At 35.3% G+C, this 14,499-nt stretch overlaps 1 protein-coding gene and 1 pseudogene across 2 annotated transcripts; both read right to left on the bottom strand.

Moving 5' to 3' along the window:
• Positions 1-2,989: 2,989 nt before the first annotated feature.
• LOC147513923 (histone-lysine N-methyltransferase ATXR6-like) lies at positions 2,990-4,202 on the bottom strand. Its single transcript, XM_086597253.1, has 3 exons — positions 4,144-4,202; positions 3,848-4,060; positions 2,990-3,636 (listed from the first exon to the last, which is right to left on the bottom strand). The coding sequence occupies exons 2-3, from the start codon at positions 3,952-3,954 to the stop codon at positions 3,477-3,479; spliced, it is 267 nt and encodes an 88-aa protein (XP_086453379.1). The 5' UTR covers positions 3,955-4,060; positions 4,144-4,202; the 3' UTR covers positions 2,990-3,476.
• Positions 4,203-6,391: 2,189 nt separating this feature from the next.
• Positions 6,392-9,199, bottom strand: LOC147513924 (histone-lysine N-methyltransferase ATXR6-like; annotated as a pseudogene). The gene is made up of 6 exons (XR_015217434.1): positions 8,772-9,199; positions 8,608-8,688; positions 8,307-8,530; positions 7,528-7,627; positions 7,229-7,441; positions 6,392-7,017 (listed from the first exon to the last, which is right to left on the bottom strand). The product of XR_015217434.1 is annotated as a histone-lysine N-methyltransferase ATXR6-like (transcript).
• Positions 9,200-14,499: the final 5,300 nt, after the last annotated feature.

Genomic DNA, 14,499 nt, shown 5'->3' on the forward strand with positions numbered 1-14,499 from the left:
AGTCTGTATTACATACTTGTCAATTTAATGAGACAGTCTTCCCGTCGTTAGGGGGAGAAAAGCAATGGTTGCTCTAAGGAACGACGTGAAGCAACTTGGATCACATCCTCTGTCTCATTAAGGATCCAAACAATGAATATGACTATATGAGATAAGGAGAATGATACACTTGCAAGCGGTTGCAAAGAAAATGCCTAAGCATTTAATGATATGGTAAAAGTAACCATGAATGTGCCAGCCATAATTGATGTTCCATTTGGACGGGGTCCAAACATGGCGGCAAATGAATATACTATACGCTAAAAGCGTGGTAGACCTATAGGATCCAAAGAGAGTGCTCCTAGGAGAGGAGAACTGAGGAACCATCTTGTCCAAATAATAGCCAGGTAATGGCTGGAGCTCCATAAACAAATAATGAAAATGTGCAAATATCCAAAATTCACTGAAATGCCTATATATATATGGTTGCCCCTGGAGAGGCACAGGTACCTAAAAATGAAGAGATCGATCTCAATATTCCATGCATGTTCAGGTGAATTGTGGGATATAAAAGCACTTGTCATGGATGACATATTTAGCTATGGTATAGCTATTGGAACATCAAAGGACAATAATGAAAATAAATGAACCACGTGTTTTGTCGACAAAGGAAAGATTGGATAATCTGGAATTTGCTATTCAAGCATAATTAAACTCTTTCAATAAACGTGGTGTATTTGGACCTATAGTACAAACCCCAGAAAGTGTTAACCCTGTAGGTTACAAATGGGTGTTTGTTCGAAAACGAAACGAGAAAAATGAAATTTCTCGATATAAGACATGTCTTATGGCACAAGGTTTTCTGCAGAAACCTGGGATTGATTATGAAGAATCATACTCATGAATGTAGTGACTGCCTACTTGTATGGGGACATAGAGAAATATATTTACATGAAAATCCCTGAAGGATTTGGTTTGCCTGATGCAAAGTCAAGGAGTACGTACTCAATTAAACTAAGACGTTTATTGTATGGTTTGAATCCGGAAGATTGTGGTACAATCGTCTTAGTGAATATTTGTCTAAGGAAGGGTATGCAAACAATGAAATTTGCCCATGTGTCTTCATAAAGAAATCCTTAAATGGATTTGCAATACTAGCTGTTTATGTGGATGACATAAATTTGATTGGAACTCCGGAAGAGCTCGAGATAACTGCTCAATACCTAACGAAGGAATTTGAGATGAAATACCTTAGGGAAACAAAACTTTGTCTCGACTTGCAAATCGAGAGAAGTTCTAGTGGTGTATTAGTCCACTAGACTAATTACACCGATAATGTTTTGAAACATTTTCATATGGACAAGACACATCCATTAAGTACCCCAATGGTCATCCAGTCACTGAATACAGAGAAAAACCCATACATTGCGTTTTATATTAGTTTCTGAAGTATTGGGTCCTGAAGTACCATACTTGAGTGCAATTGGTGCATTTATGTATCTAGCACAATATGTGCACAAGATCATACATTGCATTTTCTATTAGTTTCTTATCAAGATATAATTGTGCACATACACTTAGACACTGGAACGATGTCAAACACATATTGAGATATTTTTATGAATTAACTTGTATGAAACTATTTTATTCTTATGGTTCCACTAATGACTATGATCTAGTTGGCTATGCAATCTTTGGTTATCTATCTGACCCTCAGAAGGGTCACTCCCAAACAGGTATGTATTTCTTAGTGGTAATGCTGTCATTTGTTGGCATTGCACTAAACAAACTTTAGTGGAAACTTCCTCTAACCACTCTGAAATTTTAGCTCTTCATGAAGCTAGTCGTGAATGTGTATGGCTAAGGTTATTAATTTGGCATATTCGTAGTTTTTGTCAATTACCTTCTATAATAGGTGTTCCCAACATTATTTATGAGGATAATGCAGCTTGTATAGCCCAGATTCAAGAAGGATTTATAAAAGGAAACAGGACAAAACACATTGCGCCAAAATTCTTTTACACTCATCAGCTTCAAAAGAAGAAGTAGATTAAGGTCGAGCAAGTTCGTTCCAGTGACAACCTTGCTGATCTCTTCACTAAATCACTACCAAAGCATACATTTTCAAAAGCTTGTATATGGGATCGACATGCACAGAGTTCACCACCAAGCCATATAAAAACTTGTCTTTATCAGGGGGAGTAATATAACAGGGGGAGCATCCTGAAGAATGTGTCCCAGGACATATGCACTGTACTCTTTTTCCTTATCTAGGTTTTATCCCAATCGGGTTTTCCTAGTAAAAGGTTTTAACGAGGCGATATTAAGCAAGTCACAATGATTACGAAAGTAATGTTGTACTCTTTTTCCTTAGCTTTGGTTTTTTCCAATCGGTTTTCCTTAACAAGGTTTTAATGAGACAACCGTCATTGGATAGTTATAGAGCATCCGGAAGAATGCTACAAAAGATGCATCCACCATAATTTCCACAAGAATGGTGGACATCCGCGGGAGTGTTATGAAATCCATGGGCTTATATGGATGCCCACCATTGATATGTGTTATCCTGATAATCCTCTATCTTGGTATTTATCCTGATAACCTTCTATCTTGATGTTTATCCTGATCATCCTCTATCTTACTGTTTATCATGTTAATCCCTTATCTTAGAAAGGAGGTTACCTAGTTGTATATAAAGGTAACCTCCTCCCATTTAGTTTTACATCAAGAAATAAGAATTCTCTCTATCTCTCTTTTATTGATTCAATCTATATGTTAAGTTAGTGTGGTATTCTCTCCAAATCGGTTTAATTTCTAACATATATAACAATTTTATTTAATATTTACCATTATATTTCAAATAAATATAAATAATATATCATGATATATCAAAAAATATCTACAATATCTACGATATTTATCAATATTTTAGATACATCTACGATATTTGCATGTAAAACAATATCAAATATCTCCAAAAAGAGAGATATCCATGATACATATCTAGAAATTGAATATCGATAAATACCCATATCCTGATATTTTGTACTATAGTTTGTACTAAGAACAGAAAACAAGATCGAAGTTCACGTCCGTTTCAAAACTAATCAGGTTAACCCAGTATGGAATACTAAAGTTATGCACGACTGCAACCGCTACAGAACGGTTAAACGTTAAGGGCCCAGATGCACAGCAAGGTTGAGCTCCATTCCTCCCCCAGAGCATTAACATTTAATCAAGAGATCGATCCAAACTTTGAGAAACTGGGGAAGAGTTGATCTATAAATAAGTTACTCTTTTAGAAAAATGGACAGTGCATTTGCGGATATCAGCCAGGAGTATAAGTTGTTGGTGATGATAAACGTTTAACTCTCTTCTGTACCAATATTTACTTACTTTCTCCTGCATCTCAAAATCAAAACTGAATCCGAGCTTTCCGTCTTCTGTATTCGGTTAGCAAATAGTAACGAATAGGACTACATGTATGCTCCCAGGTGCTAGACAAAGTGCTCAGTCGGGTATTCATGCTCATATCCATTGTAATCGTAATATAACCTCTCTCCCCTTGGTATATCTCTGTTAGCTATTAACAAAACACGGGCCTCGCCATCAATATCAAATCTAACACATTTTAGGTTCTGTTTCTTCTTCCCTTCCCTGTTTCAGGCAGCAAGATTTTAATCTAAATTGCAGTATATAATATACTTTTGCTATCTCAAGAAAAAAGTGATCCTGATGGATAATCGTAAAATGGACTCGTCATCCATCCAGATCAGTTACAACATTTTAGTATAGACTTACATGGTATTGGATAAAAGGGTGAAAGTAAATGGATAAAAGACCAGGTCTAACGAGATAGAAAGCTTACGGCGTATGATTGTTTATGCCATTAATGAATCTAGCAATGTTTCCACGTTCATCAGGACAAATAACAAGACTTTGAGATGAATCATCAGCAGATAGCAAAGTCATCATGCTATCCCCATCACCGTATTCACGATTCTTCAAGTAATCAACATCACCAGTGTACTCAGTAATAATAGTTAAGTCCTTTATGAACTTATCTGCTTCAACAGTGAACCTGTTTTGATCAAAAAGTTAGCTAGCTTAGACAAACTTCTTAATTTTGCGGAACAGAAACTAATGTTCAAGAAATAGACTCACCCTTCCTCAGAGTCAAAACGGGTTTGAGCATAGAACCTACACCCATAGCCCGACTGCGTAAAAACGGTGGCGGGGCGGGGCGGCTTTCTTTTCGGGTCGGTGCGGGTTTGGGTGGCGGGTGAAGGCCGGATACCTTACCAGATGATGGGTTAACGGTTTTTTTTTACACTCCTATCGACACGCACCACATCAAGAAGAAACATGTTAATGTTTGGCAGTTATTTAGTTTAATTATTGATATAGTTGGTAACTTATTGTGTGTGGACAAAAATGTGTAGTGTATTTTTTTATGCTGTTAGGGTCACCGTAGATACAGATTAGTATTGCTAGCTATCGACTTGAGAAGTTGATAGACACGGGGCTTAAAACCAATAACTAGAATAAAAAGATTTGACTTATCATAATTTTACTACTATTTTATTTTATTTTTATTTTCTTCGATCAATTTAAATACTGTTTCAGAAATAACTTCAATAGCACTTCGTGCCTTCAATAATACCTAGAGTGTAAATATTGAACATGCAAGTTTTGAACATAGGCTACACATACAACAACGTATAGTACAACTTCAAAATAAAATATCTACAAATTCCAACATAGCCTACACATTTGAAAATATTCGGGTGTACCAAGATTAATACCACAAACAACATAATAAACACCTCATAACAAACCGTGTCGTAGGCATGGGTAATACCTAGTAAGCAATAAATAAAAGAGCAAACACGCACTCTCTCTCTCTCTCTCCCACGTTTCCACCTCCCCTTTCTCTCTGACCACTATCCAACCATCAAATTCGACAACTATGCCACTACCAAATCTCTTCTACTACTCCAAACAAAGAAAAAGAAATGATATTACTTTTATCAACCCAAAATTAGTAATTTTTCTAAAACATCATTATCTTATTTCTACAAATCAACCATAGATCCAACTTATCCAAAGAATAGTTTACTTTATCACTATTCTTAGAATTGTTTGAATACCATTTCTTCCCAATCCCTTCATTCGTGTTCTTTATCTTGTGCACCCACACCCAAAGATGGTACACAACCTCAAAAACCAAATTCAACAGTCTCACCAACCATAATTAACAAGCCAAATTATGGATCCAAATTCGTGGGATTTAGTAGGGGTGATGTAAGGGTGTCAATGGGTACCCGTTTAATTGGAACCGGAACCGCAGAACAAATCATAGTTCCGGTTCCTATTTTTAGAAACCGTCTAAAAATAGGTACTAAAAAAACTGGACCATATAGAATCGAAACCGAATGATTTTTTAAACAAAAACAATGGACTAGAACCGAAACCAGACTGGATCTGAACGTTATTGTACTTTTAATATAAAAAATATCAAAATAAAAAATATAAAAATTCAAAACGTTTATTTATATATTACTAAATTTTATTTATTAATTAGTATAATATGTAGTTTTATAATATTTAATGTTATAAATAATATAAAAATAAAATTTACAACCTTAAATATATGATTTTATTTAACTTATTATTGAATGACATAATTATTTATATCAATATTTAAAAACGACTCGTTCGTGATGTATTTTTGTGTTTTTAGTACAAATTTTTTTAATAAAATCAATAAAAAATATGTATAAATAGTGAATATTTTAAAAACCGGAACTGGAAATACCCGCTAGAAACCAATAGTTATGAGCATGGTTTCACAATTTTAAAAACCGTAAAAAATCGGAATCAGAACCGGAACTGGAACCATAAAATTAAATGGTTTTTGGTTCTTACAACATTAAGAACCGGACCGTTGACACCCCTAACTGGTGAGGTAGTTTCTTGTGTTTGTTTTGTCGAAAAATTTCGGATGGTAAGATTTGGTGGTCGGAATTTGAACTGGTCTGAAAATATTTGTAAAAGTTGAGAGAGAGGGTGCGGGAGTAGGTCCAGACTCTAGATAGAAAATTAAAGAGAATAGCCTTTTTTGTTTTTTCTACTTTGTTTAACTTCTGTTGTACACCTGTCACCACGGTGAGGCTCAGAGCTGTGAGCCAAAAAAAATCATATCCACGAGCTAGAATTTTACAAAGAGAGAATAGAAACGACAACATAGAAATTACAAGACTAAAAGGCTAAGGTTATTCAATGATGCAATAGGAGCCAAATCAGGATGGCATTGGCAACTTGACTCCAATCAATCAAGTCTAGCGAATTTATCTTTCAAGTCCTAAATGTCTCGGCGCCTCTCCAGTTACTTCATATTTAAGCCATCTACTACGTAAACTTACAACGATAGTTTGTACTAAGAACAGAAAACAAGATCGAAGTTCACGTCCGTTTCAAAGCTAATCAGGTTAACCCAGTATGGAATACTAAAGTTCTGCACGACTGCAACCGCTACAGAACGGTTAAACGTTAAGGGCCCAGATGCACAGCAAGGTTGAGCTCCATTCCTCCCCCAGAGCATTAACATTTAATCAAGAGATCGATCCAAACTTTGAGAAACTGGGGAAGAGTTGATCTATAAATAAGTTACTCTTTTAGAAAAATGGACAGTGCATTTGCGGATATCAGCCTGGAGTATAAGTTGTTGGTGATGATAAACGTTTAACTCTCTTCTGTACCAATATTTACTTACTTAGTCTCCTGCATCTCAAAATCAAAACTGAATCCGAGCTTTCCGTCTTCTGTATTCGGTTAGCAAATAGTAACGAATAGGACTACATGTATGCTCCCAGGTGCTAGACAAAGTGCTCAGTCGGGTATTCATGCTCATATCCATTGTAATCGTAATATAACCTCTCTCCCCTTGGTATATCTCTGTTAGCTATTAACAAAACACGGGCCTCGCCATCAATATCAAATCTAACACATTTTAGGTTCTGTTTCTTCTTCCCTTCCCTGTTTCAGGCAGCAAGATTTTAATCTAAATTGCAGTATATAATATACTTTCGCTATCTCAAGAAAAAAGTGATCCTGATGGATAATCGTAAAATGGACTCGTCATCCATCCAGATCAGTTATAACATTTTAGTATAGACTTACATGGTATTGGATAAAAGGGTGAAAGTAAATTAATAAAAGACCAGGTCTAACGAGATAGAAAGCTTACGGCGTATGATTGTTTATGCCATTAATGAATCTAGCAATGTTTCCACGTTCATCAGGACAAATAACAAGACTTTGAGATGAATCATCAGCAGATAGCAAAGTCATCATGCTATCCCCATCACCGTATTCACGATTCTTCAAGTAATCAACATCACCAGTGTACTCAGTAATAATAGTTAAGTCCTTTATGAACTTATCTGCTTCAACAGTGAACCTGTTTTTGATCAAAAAGTTAGCTAGCTTAGACAAACTTCTTAATTTTTTGCGAAACAGAAACTAATGTTCAAGAAATAGACTCACCCTTCCTCAGAGTCAAAACTACCATCAGAGGAGGCCCTTCTCCTCTTTCCATCATGTTCTTGCACAACTTCAAGGTGTCACTGTCTTCTTTTGAGAGAACCTAAAACAAATTTATAGCAAATCAAAAAAAATCTCAAAAATTATTCAACAACTGAATGACGCTATTGGAGTTTTACACTTGCAAGTTGAACTTAGCTAGCCCTTTCATGACATGGAATTGTAATGCAAAATTGGCAAAAGTTTGTAATTCAAAATTGATGTTACAACAACATCACCTGATCCCTAAGGCTTGAAACGCTCAAACAAATCATGGTTTATAAGCCATTTCTACCATATCAGTGACTTCCAAAGTATACAAATATATGAAATGCCAATGACTTTCTACTGTGAAACAGTTGTCGTGGCACAAACAGACCAATTCACAAACACGTTTCGCAAAAAGGCACTATCAAAGATGCACGATAGTACACATTTTTAAATAGGCCAGAGGAACAACATGAGTTGAAGGCTTAGTGAGTCAGTGTTTTTCATTTAGGTCAGACCCCATTGTAAGTCCCTGATGAAATACACAATCTGAAAATCATATTTTATACTTTCAAATTTGAGTTTCAATTAAAACAAATGGTCCACAATAATACACAATGCGTTGTGGACATTGTCAGCGCAACTTTTTTAGGTCAAGCCTAGGGTATGTAAGACTCCCCAACTATGGATCATAGCTCAATTCTAAAAAAATATAATCTGATTATGTTAAGGTGCATAAATTTCTGTTTAATTACCTGCATCCCACCCTTCTCCAGAACTGCACTATTTTCCGATCTTGGAGCCATGCCTCGAATATAAGTAAGCTCATTGTTAAACTCCACCATTCTACACGCCTTCATTGCCGTGGCCAAAGATGCCATTTGTTCCAATCTCCTCTTAGGTTCTTCAGATGGAGTAAACGGCAATAACTTCCTCTTCTTCTTTGCCACCAGTAGACTCTTTCGCCTCTTTCGATTATCTTAAAAAATGTAACAAAATCAAATCAACCAACTAAAAAAAAGAGTAACAACAAATCACATAAAATTTATTCCTTACCCTTATTTGGCTTCTCCACTAATTCTGAAGGCTTCTGAATACGAAAGAAATCAATGATTTTTGTCTGAACTAGAGGAAATTCTACAAACCAAAAAAAGACCCATCACTAATATTGAAAAACAAAATATATACATATAAAGTAGAAATATAATCCATTTTCATACTTTTGAGCTTCTTTACTTGGTTGTTGCAAGAAGGACAAAACCAAGCTCCTTTCGGAACCGAAACGAGGACTGGCTTGAGGCAGAAAATATGAAACCCGCGGTCACATTTGTCACAAAGAAGAAGCTTGTCCGCTGCACTTCCACTGTGACATTTTTCACAGTATACATCACTGTAATCTATTTCTTCTTCATCATCGAATTCTATCACTGATTTAGGAGATTCAGGTTTTAGCGCTTGGGTTCTTCTCCTCTTCAGCGTTTTTGCCGACCCCATCACTTCGAGTGTGAGAGAGATAGGTGTTTGTTTGTAAATAAGTAAACAGTGAAAATGAAGGATTTCGCGCGTTGTTTTGTTTTCGCGGGAAACTATGGCGCCAAATAAAATGGGTCGGAGCCCAGACTTTTGAACCGCTCTTGGGCTTTGATTAAAATAAGAGTGCTTCTACAGCAACATTTCTTTATACACTGAGTGCTAAGGTCGTTCCCTACTCCTGTGACTTTCCTGGTTCTGAGCTTTTAGTGCGCAAGTTTGGTAAGATGGTGCTACCAGGATATGTATCGGTTGTTTAAAAATTATTTGAAAGCTAATTAAAATCATGTTTTCACACATATATCACATTACATTACATGTGTATGAATTAGGATTTTTTTAGTGGTGAGATATCATTCGCCAAGAGTCAAAGAGATGGATTTTAATTCTTTTTGCGCGCATGCTTTTGGCAAAATGATATTAAATTTGTCAAGTATGAATTCAAGTTAGTTAAGTGCTTTTAGAGATCCAAATCCAATTGATAGTTGAGAAAAAAAAAATTGACTCAGTAGTTGTTTTAAGTGAGCTTGTGGTTATAGTCAGTGTAGTCGAGGTGCGCGCCTAAAGCGCGAGGTGTGGAGAGGCCCACCTTTAGTGCCTCGGCTCAACCAAGGCGCATGACTTTTGTTGAGACATGAGGCGCACAAGGCCGACGAGAGCCTTATCATCATTTGCAGTTTTTATCGTTTTTTTGCACACTTTTGGCTGTATGTGACACATCCACACTTGATCCAATAGTCGAAATGTACAATAAATCATACAATTTTTATAAGTTTTATATTAGGGTACATTTTAAATTTGAATTTTTAAAAGTTTTTGTTAAGTTAAATAGATTGAGAGAAAGACGCAAAGATAAATTAAATGATGTTTTATAGGTTTCCAAAATTTAAATCACGTGTTCTATTTCATTAAGTCTTTTTGACTTAGTTCAATTTGTTTGCTCATTTAGTTTATTGAAGTCGAGCTAGATTGTTTTAAGAGATACAATTTTTATTTTGCTATTTAATTGTTGTTTACGTTTATTTATTTCAAATGATTACTACCTAAATGAAATGTGATTTTTACAGATGTTGCTCAGTGGTTGACATCTTTACAATATTATAGAATTGATTTTATGGTATGGTTATACAAAACAGTGATAATTCATGCCATTTTTTATTTATTTATTTATTTTCTAATTACTACGCTCCTTATTATTTATTTATTTATTTATTTTCTAATTACTACGCTCCTCACCTTTAATAAGGCGCGCACCGTGCCTAAGACACAAAAAGAGTGACGCCTCTTAATGCCTCAACTACACTGGTTATAGTTTAGGTCTTTAGGATAAAACAATCACATTGGTAAGACACTGAAACATGTCTTATATTATCAAAAAAACTAAACATGTCTTAATTGCCAAGCCTCCAATTTGAACTTAGAGTTTGAAACATGGGCGCCCAAATATGTCTCATTTGGGCTGAATCCATCGGTCTGGGACTCTGGGCTAGTCTATATCGTCAAACATAAGGGTGGAATTCGAGCTAAACAAGCCGAACTTTACCATACTCAAGCTCGTCTCGCTAATTACACGAGCTTTAAATTAAGCTTCGAGGCAACAAATAATAATAAATAAAAATTTTGGCCGAAGCTCGAGCCAAGCTCGAGCCGCTCGGTTATTTTACACTATAAATATGTTATTTGAGCTAAACGAGCCGAGCTTCATCAAGCTCATTTGTTACACGAGTTTTAATTTGAGCTCGAGCTCGACTCATATAGTTAAACGAGCGAGCTCGAGCCGAGCTTAAACCAGTCAAGTTCAAGCCAAGCTCCGAGCCCTCGGCTCAAATTCAACTCAAACATATCTCTTTACAACTTGTGATTGTCGACTTGTCGTGGCTATTGAAAAAGAAGATGGGAATGGAATGAAATATTTGGCAGTTATCTCGTGAGACATAAAATTATGTGCTCCAATAACAAAAGTCGTTTAAATCTGTCGCGTATAGTTATGTACCTCAAGTCCTCAACTTGTGAATTTCTCAAAAGCATATCTGCCTAGAAACTATTATCAGGAGTAGCCTGTCGTCAACTGTTTCACTTTCGCATTCCTATTCGCACTTATTTCCTCTTTTAGAATTAGTTGAGGGCTGTTAATGGTCCGGTTCTGGTCCGGTTATAAGAACTATTTAATTTTGCGGTTCCAATTCTGATTCTAGTTTTTAGCGGTTCTTAAAATTGTAGAATCTTATCCATAACCACATGTTCCTAGTGGATATTCTAGTTCTTCATTTCAGTTCTTAAAAAATTCACACATTTTTTTAGTAGTTTTATTAAAAAATATATACTCAAAACACAAAAATATTACATGAACGAGTCGGTTTTTTTTAATACTGATATAAGTAATTATACCATTCAATAATAAAATTAAGTAAAATCATATATTTAAAGTTGCAAGTTATATTTTTATATTATTTATAACATTAAATACTATGAAAATTACACATTACACTAATAAATATAAATTAGTAATATATATATTAACAGTTTGAAGTTGTATATATTTTTTATGTTAAAAGTACGATAACATTCAGTTCTAGTTCTATATGGTCCGATTTTTTTAGTACCAATTTTTAAATGATTTTTAAAATTAAAAACTGTAACCATGATTTTTTTATGCAATTCCGGTTCTAGTTAAACGGGTACTCATTGACACTCTTATTCTCGAGTATGTGAATTTGGTAAGGCTGGTACAAATAGTGCGTCTAATAATTTTGTGTCAAACGACCGTATGTCATTTTATAATTTCTAAGTTGTAACCTAATCTAAATTCTATGAATACATTTGAAAATGATACAATCCTATCGTAGTTAACAAATATCAAATACAAAACACACTATTTTTAAATGATTTCTAAAATCAGAAACCGTAATCATGATTTTTTCTACAGTTTTAATTTTATATGAAGCCGTAATTATAATATTTTATGCGGTTCTGATTCTGGTTAAATGGGTAAGTGGGTAACCATTGACACACCCTTAATCTCGAGTATGTGAATTTGGTAAGGCTGGTTCAAATAGTGCGTCTAATAATTTTATACGTTTGAAAATGACACAATCCCACCGTACGTAGTCGACAAATAGCATATACAAAACACATTTTCTGTGAGAATTTTGATATAGAACCAAAAAATTACCAGACGTAGGAGGGGGAGGTGGATCATGGATGAGTGAATGTGGCTGGTGGAGAAGTTTATTAGCTGAGGTGTAACGCATACAAAGTTCCATGTTGTCCACATTGGCAGAGGTCATCACATGACGTCATTCGTAGGCTCGAGGTAGGGAGGTGGGGATGGAATGAATTTCCTATCACTTCGCCGCGCATCAGCTGATAGATAGATTCTTTCCTTGGTTGGAGAGGAAACGCAGCAACGCACGAGCAAATGGGCCCTACTTCTTCCCACCATCATCACATATCAAACCCTCCCTTCGCCTCGATATCCTATATATTCCCCCGTGTCTACATCAGTTGACACGTTTCGACATTTTTATTACGTAGTGTAGACACGTTTCGACATTTTTATTACGTAGTCCCCCTCAATCTCACGGCTGCTGCTCTTCAAAACTTATATCTTTGTCCCACGGTTAACCGGCTTCAAAGTTCAAACAGCCGCCTACTCAATTGTCTCTTACAGTATAACTAGTTTCTTATAGTTATAGTAAGGGTGTGTTTGTTAAATTTTAATTCATGAAAATGAAAGAAAATAAAATAGGTGGTCTACTACGGAAGATAATGGAATTAAATGGAATCAAAGAGGGATTCAGAGAGTGGACTGTAGCACACCCAAGCTTTGGTCAAAAAAAAAAAAAGTAGTAGCGTTCAAATTTTAAAATAGAAACTTAAAACCAACAAATTTATCCTAGCCCATTAACTCATTGAGCCCAGTCACTTAGAAACTAAGAAATTAGAAACCCAAGAATTACCAACGAACAGGAACAGAGAGAAACTCTCCTCTCTCAAACTCTCGACAGTCTCATGTAACTCTCGGGTGACGGGTATTATCTCACACAATCACACTCTCGGTTCTTCTTCCTTGCTATTGGCCTCTTGGGAGTATTTTATTATTCTTTCTTCGGTTCTTCACTTATTCGACTCTTGCAAACTCTTATTATTCTCATAAGGTAAAAATTTTAGTTCAATTATTCTCAATTAATTTATTAACTTATTATGATACTTGTTTAGTTGTTTAAATATTTGTGCATTAGACATTAGTTTAGTTAGACACCAATTTATTTAAATTGTTTATATGAATTCGTTTATTTGTCTAGGGTTTAATGCACCAATAGAACTATTTTGTTTGAATTGGATTTTGTTTTTAGGCATTAGAAATTTTGGATTATGTGGATGATGTGATAACGCCCAATAATAATTATTTTCTCTATATATTGTATATTGATAATTATTTAATATCTTAGGTTACAATGTCGCATCATCAAGCCAAAACCAAGAACTCTTCTATCGCTCTATAAGCTTAAAAAATGATAAACCGACAAGTGGCGAAACTTCAACATTTATTCTTGATACTTCAAAACTTGATGGGGATGAGCAACGTCCTACCAAAGTTCAAGTTGTCGAAATTGAAAGAGTTGAACCTTCTTCTCGAGTCCAAAGAGTCAGAGTTGAACATTCTTCCAAAGCTCAAGAAGTTACACTTATAGAAGTTGATGTCACTTTCTCCATTTGAATGTGATCCGGATAAACGCATTGCTATATATGAATACCCGCTTAACAAACATGATGAAGTCCGAGTAACTTATCTTAGAATGGGAGCTTGTCGACCGGCTCATGAGAACGAAAAAGATTATCCATTGACTATGTTTGGAAAGTAAGGACGTCGGTTCAATACTAATTGATACAAACTATTTCCTTGGCTAGAGTACTCACTCTACAAGGATAGAGCATATTGTTTCTATTGTTTTCTCTTTGAAACCAATCCTCCGAAGCATCCAATGTTTACCATTGATGGGTTTCAAAATTGGAAGGAAAGTTAATAGTGGGAAGCAATGTCCTTTTTTGAAACATGAAGGTGGTCTTTGTTCTCCACATAGGTCGGCAACATTGTATTGTAAGAATCTAATGAATCCTTCTCGACATATAGATAGTGTTATCAATAGACTTTCGAATGAAGCGATTGCAAATAATTGGATCTTACTCCAAAATGTTGTTCAATGTATTCGGATGCTTACACTACAAGGGTTTCCTTTTAGAGGCCATGATGAGTCAAAAAAATCAAAGAATTGTGGTAATTGTTCGGGAAATGTCATGTATACTTCACATGGTATTCAAAAGACACTTTTGCATATATTTGCCGAAATGTGAGAAAGAAAATACGTGAGGATGTTGGTGATGCAAAGTTTTGTATCCTTGTGGATGAAGCACAAG

This window comes from Coptis chinensis, chromosome 3, assembly GCF_015680905.1.
Source record: "Coptis chinensis isolate HL-2020 chromosome 3, ASM1568090v1, whole genome shotgun sequence".
NCBI lineage: Eukaryota > Viridiplantae > Streptophyta > Magnoliopsida > Ranunculales > Ranunculaceae > Coptis > Coptis chinensis.